The sequence below is a fragment of the Gouania willdenowi genome, chromosome 15, assembly GCF_900634775.1.
Source record: "Gouania willdenowi chromosome 15, fGouWil2.1, whole genome shotgun sequence".
Taxonomy (NCBI): Eukaryota; Metazoa; Chordata; class Actinopteri; order Blenniiformes; family Gobiesocidae; genus Gouania; species Gouania willdenowi.
The window spans coordinates 5,867,933-5,874,417 of record NC_041058.1 but is presented as its reverse complement, the minus strand read 5'-3'; the positions used below and the strand labels follow the sequence as shown (position 1 = coordinate 5,874,417).

At 35.9% G+C, this 6,485-nt stretch overlaps 1 protein-coding gene across 3 annotated transcripts in view; it reads left to right on the top strand.

Annotated features, from left to right (window-relative positions):
• The first annotated feature begins 4,112 nt into the window (after nucleotides 1-4,112).
• The window catches only part of gfra1a (gdnf family receptor alpha 1a), a 112,658-nt gene continuing 110,285 nt past the window's right edge, over nucleotides 4,113-6,485 (top strand). For 2 of the 3 annotated variants that reach the window (XM_028468791.1, XM_028468788.1), the window contains exons 1-2: nucleotides 4,121-4,599; nucleotides 5,403-5,711. In XM_028468791.1, coding sequence (XP_028324592.1) covers nucleotides 4,563-4,599; nucleotides 5,403-5,711 — 346 coding nt within the window. In that variant the 5' untranslated portion in view covers nucleotides 4,121-4,562. Of the gene's footprint in view, nucleotides 4,600-5,402; nucleotides 5,712-6,485 lie in introns of all 3 variants that reach the window. The other variant, XM_028468789.1, reaches the window with a different exon arrangement.

Below are 6,485 nucleotides of genomic sequence, written 5' to 3'. Positions count from 1 at the left end.
AATAAAATCCTTGTTAGTGGAATTATTTTCAAGCTTGTATCTTGAAAAACCAAAAGAGTCACACAGAGGAAAAATGAGAGATATGCCTTCTTAGTTGCAATAATGACTTGATTTATTTAACAGGTAAATCAAGGAGGACAAAAGAATACAACCTGAGTTGATGTCAGAAAGTTTGTCCTAACATATGAGTTCAACATTGTGATTATATAGCTGGTAGACATCCTTCGATTTTCGGACCATCCCAGAGTCATAAATGAAAACATGATTAGGTCTATCAGTGACTAGTTAATGAGTACAAAACGTGCTTAATACAGATCTTGATATATGTGAGAAATGCAAACAGTTGTGGTTTCAGGTGTAATAAAGACGTTAGGTAAGATGTTTTTCAAACCATAGCCTTGGACTCTGAAAGATCATAAAACACTGTGCAACTCATCGTGAACTTTGAGATTTACTAAAACACAGAATATAATTTTAATAACAATCCTGAAAAGTAGATGTAGTGGTTAGGAATAACTAGATAGATAGATAGATAGATAGATAGATAGATAGATAGATAGATAGATAGATAGATAGATAGATAGATAGATAGATAGATAGATAGAATTATCTAAAATACATACATACATACATACATACATACATACATACATACATACATACTGTACGTACATACATAAATTAAATTAATTATTTTCTATATATATATTTTTTTGATAGCCAGAACATCACCACAATTTAATCAGCTGTTCCTTGTCCCATTATCAACATTTCATCAAAATCCGTTCATAACTTTTCAAGTTATCGTGTACAGACAGACGGTGTTGCTCTGCATTAGCATTAGCATGAGCATTAGCATTAGCAGTAGCATTAGCATAGAACACTGATGATGACATCACTGTTGATGACATCATCAGTTAGCATTCTGTAATGGGTAGCACTGATGATAACACTTGTTGTAATGCATGTTTACCAGGAGTTCCACAGTGTGGATGGGAAAATGAATGGGATATATATATCTATTAATTTTCTTTTGGTAGCCAGAACGTCACCATAATTTAATCAGCTGTTCCTTGTCCCATTATCAACATTTCTTGAAAATCTCGTCAAAATCCGTTCATAACTTTTAAAGTTACTGTACATAAACACACAAGCAAACAAACAAACTGATCGACATGCTTTTGAAAAATGTTTTTGTTTTCAAAAGTAAAAATAAAATAAAATAAGATAATAAATCCTGTTATCCTAAGCTACGAGGCACTATTCAGTATTCTTAGGTGGGATAAGGTTCAATAATACAAAATAATACATTATAAAGTCATTTTTTTAATTAAATTTTCTATTTCTCAGCTCTGTATCAGCGTTTTTCTGCGTCTCCAAAGTGAAACTTACTCACCTGCTCTCATGCACCAGCTGAACAACAGCATATATATACTGTGTGTGTGTATATATATATATATATATATCATATATCTCAGCCAGCATTCCCCTAAGTGTTGGATGTTATGAAGTGCTCTCTCAGCACAGTCAGCTCTCATAAGTAATCCACTGAGACCTGCTGGGAACATTTGTCACACAATTCCTGACTTTGACTCATTTTCTTGTTTCCCTTTGGACGGGAAGAAAAAGCTTCTGATCCGGTGCCATAAAGCACATTACAGTGTGAAACGTTAAATGACCCGAGGACTACATCATTCTGACATTCATTCGCTAAAATTAATATCACATATTGATGAAGGTTTTTTTTTTTTTTTATATATAAATCATCTGACAGAGCCCTAATCTGATTGGCAAGGTTCCCCTTGGAGATGTTAGAACAGCAAAGTCATCAAATTATAAGCGAGCTATTTTCCCACATAAAAGCTGCTTGGGGCGTGTCAAGCACTCATTCCAATTTTTTTTTTTTTCTGGCTTTTTCCCTTAATTTTTGTACCTGAAAGGGAAAGTGATTTAACTGAAGGTAAAAAAAAAAAAGTCTTTTGTTCAGGTGAAAAGATCAAGAGCTGATAAATTCATCTGTTCCCAATAATTCGGCATAATGTGATTCACTTCCATTTTATTCACTTGAGCTCCTATCATCCCATCTACGAGTAGTGGCCCCACTCCTCATCCCACAGGATGGATGTCTAAAGACTGATTTAGTGTGCTGGGCGCCAGTAACCTGATTGATCCAGCCCACTCTTTAATGCACTGAGGGGCTCATTGACATAGTCTGGCCCCATGTATTTAGTCAAGTGGATTAGACATTGAATAGGCCTCATCTGGGATCAATGATCTATAGAAGAAGCCACCAATCACATGATGCGCCATCACTCTACTTTAGTCATTCTCTGCATGATAAGCATTTAAAAAATGAACTCCAGCATGGATTTTTTTAGTGTAAAGAATATAAATTACTGAAAATAATTACGCTACCATTCAATTAATTTTGTTTTTTACTGTTTTGTTTACTTAATAGCTTGGGATTGTTTTTATGCAGAATGTAGAGATAAATGTAGTAGAAATAGTTGAACGAACAGTTAATCTACAAACTGGTTGAATAAAAGCTGTAGTTTAAAAAATAAATTGGACCGAAATGTGTGTAATTCCGAAGGAAATGATACATTCTTTAAAATCTTAGTATCAAATGAAAGTTTATATTAGATTTCTGTCTTTGGTTTAACTGCATGCCGATGTTATTTTGCTCCTGAATGCTTCAATTTTATTATTTATCTAGAGATGTTCGATATTAGCTTTTTGCCGATAGCCAATATGCCGATATTGTCCAACATTTAATTTCCATTTCTGATAGTAACATATACAAATATATGCATAGACCCCATCCCTCCAACCTAAGTTTAGATCACATTATATATATCTCCATATGTTAACTCCACTTATCATTTTTTAACATCATCCATGCAAAACTAGTTCAATTTCAGTAATGGCAAAAATTGTCATAATTTTTTATTTATTTATTTTTATTGAGGTAGATTTGTGTCTTTATTATTCAATCCCCCCCCCCCCAAAAAAAAACCCAAAAAACTTTTCAATCAAAGAAAAAAAATCACTTTCAACATCAGAAAAAAAACCTTTTTAATAAAAAAGTTTACTTCTGTAACAACAACAATAATAATAACAACTTTTCAATCAAAAAGAATTATTATATTATATATTTTTTGCATTTCAACACTTTTTTTTTGATGGAAAATATTTTTGGTAAAGTAAACTTTCTTTCAATTGAAAAGTTGTTGTTTTACTGAATATTAGACACAAATCTACTTCCATAAAACAATGCCACATATATCTGTTTTTCAATATCGGTGGAAAAACCCATACAGATATCAACAGATGTTAGATTTTATAGAAAATGTATCGATAATAGCGCCCATTCCTAATTTTATCCTCATGTTTGTCTGCAGTCATCAGTTGGTTATGAAACCTTCTCTATCTATCTATCTATCTATCTATCTATCTATATCTATGATACTAAAGTAGTACATCAGTGGTCCATATGCACCAGTGCCTTGATAGAAAAAGAAAAACAACCACCAGCAGAGGGCGTCCTTCTCCCAGTAGCCTCTCTGATGGCTTCAGCGCTGCTTTGTCCAGTTGGTCAAACAAGAGCAAACACAATCATCCACTTAACATCACTTTTTGTTGCATAATTTTATCTGTTTATGTATTTATTTATTATTTTAATTAATTTTTTTTTTTTTTTGGGGGGGGGGGACAATAGTATAGGGAAACAGGGGGGAGCTACACATGATAGATGATGAAGCTGTGGATTATTGATGTCCATTCTTAGTATAAGTGACAACAACCAATAGGAAATATGTGTATTCATAAATTATGTGTCGATTCAATGACAGTTTTACAGAAAACACAACGATTCATTTTATTTTGACCGTAGTTTTGTCTTTTGCACATCGTTATTCTGAGTTTTTCAGCTGAAAAGTGCGTAAAAAATGTGGTCACTTTATCTCAAATTAAGTGTTGAAAGCTCAGGAAATATTTCCCTATAAACGTGATAGAATATCCATGCATGATTGTAAATGTGAAACATGACTGTGCTTTATTGTGAGTGTGAGGAAGGGGGAAAGCTGGCACTCGCCTCCCCGCTGAGTGCGCCATACAGCAGTGGGACTCACTCCAGTGTAGAGCGCGCGCTGAGACGCACGGACGCACGCATCCCGCTGCTTGGAGTGGAGTGGGTTGATGTTGATTCTCACCAGTCTCACTCCCAGTATCAGGTCAGATATTCCTCTGTTTAATGTCTGTGGTGGTGTGAAAACCACTCGTATACTGGGTGGAAAAAGCTGCGCTGCAGGTTTTTCCCACAACACTCGGATTTGGAGCTTATAGGACTTCTTCTTCTTCTTCTTCTTTTTTCCTTTTTTTTCTTTTTTGAGTGGGATATTTATTTCTCTTTTTTTCTGGATTTGCACTGCTGCGTGTTTTCAATGGATTTCCCCACAGTGGAAGTACCCATGGCTTTGATCTACTGATAGGACGGTAAATATAGTTCACCAGAGAAAAAAGCGATCAAAGGACGGTTTGCGCTCCACACGCACGACAACACGATGATCCTCACAGCTTTGATTGTTCTCCCTCTTTTAGGTAAGTTTAACTCGAACTCGTCCCAACAACTGAACTAATGCTGTACCTGTGCGTAAATATTCTGAAGTTGATTGGAAACTGCTTCAAAAAGGGCTTGTATTGAACTTTGCATCTCCATATAACACGATTGCGCAATACAAGTGTTTGTAAATGCATGCAATAGGATTCTACACTGTTGACTGACCGAGGTGTGTCAAACTTATGGCTTGGGGGCCAAATCTGGCCCTTTGGAGCATCCAATTTGGCCCGCAGGGTAAAGTAAAAATGACAGAGAAAAGGTGAATCGTGAAACTCGACAATATTTTCAGGGACTCATATAGTTATCCTGGTGCTTATATCACATGATTGCAGTCATTTTTAATGTTATCAGTTGAAAAAACTAAAAAATCTTACAAAATTCTTAGGTTTTCCTTTACTTATGACATAATGTTTCCCTTAATTGGATAGAAATTGGTCACAAAATCAAAGAAATTTAAAGTGAAGACCCTTTTGGGACTGATATCTATCACTTATTGCTTAGATATTGTCATTTTCTTACATATTTTGTATTTTATGTATTCATACAAGTGCAAACTTGGGCACAATATTGTTAAAATTACTCATTGACCTGAATAAAATCTGTGGCCCACTTGAGATCAAATTTGTCCTTTTTCGACTCCTGAACTAGTTAATGAGTTAAACTAACCCATTACCGCTCCGTGATATTTGAATCCCTGAAAGCAGCCTCCAGTGTATTAATGAGTTTTATATATACAGGAAATAATGGAATAATAATAAGGTCTTTGTGCACCGTCTCTTTCCAGATGTGTTTTCGGGGAAGCTGTTTCTGTTTGCCGGGGCCGCCCGGATGGACTGTGTAAGAGCCAGTGAGCAGTGCCTGAAGGAGCAGGCGTGCAGCACCAAGTACCGCACCATGAGGCAGTGCGTGGCCGGTGGTAAGGAGAGTAATTTCAGTAAGGTGCCCGGGGGCCTGGAAGCCATGAGGGACGAGTGTAGAAGCGCCATGGACGCACTCAAGCAGAGCCCACTCTACAACTGTCGGTGTAAAAGAGGCATGAAGAAGGAGAAGAACTGCCTGCGCATCTACTGGGGAATCTACCAGACCTTACAAGGTTAGATTATTGGGCAACTTCACTTTGTGTGTTGAACTGAACCTCTTTGACATTCAGTCTGTGAGTTTAGAGTGCATTAGTCTCCAAACTTTTAAGTCCTTATACATAAGTCCTTCTCTACATAGTGATGCTTTCTGAGAGCCGCTTACATGTTAATTACTAGAGATGGAACAATATGCAAAGTTCACGATACGATATACGATACAGATCATGGTAACAGTACGAGACAGATAAAATGCCAAAAGTGCCACCCTGCAAATATAATGCAAAAACAAGTGACATCTCATTCCAGTATAAAGTTAAAACCATTATGATTACATTCTTCCAAAAAATACTCATTGACTATGAGTCCTGCAGATGTAGCACGGATGGAATGACACGCTCCAACACCCACCCTGCAATATCGCGATTGTACCATTGATGAGGCATATTGTTGCGTTTTGACGTTGCAGTATCTTGTCACACGATGTATCATTGCCTTATTAATTATTATGAGTTCTACACATTTTGGTTTGTTTATTTATGTATCACCCAGTTTTAGTCTTTTCTTCATTATAATTGTTCACACATTATGAAAAGCATCTTTATATTGTAGAATCATGAGCAATGGTCCAGCATGTCCTAAATAAGTTAATGAAAGCTTTTGAAAAAGAGCCCAAAAATATAGTGAGAATAGATCAAAATGTTCTTGCAGGTGAAACCAATGGCACATCTACTTAAAAGACTCGTGTAAGTGATCTAACATTTATATGTTTATCTTTTAGAACAGTGGTT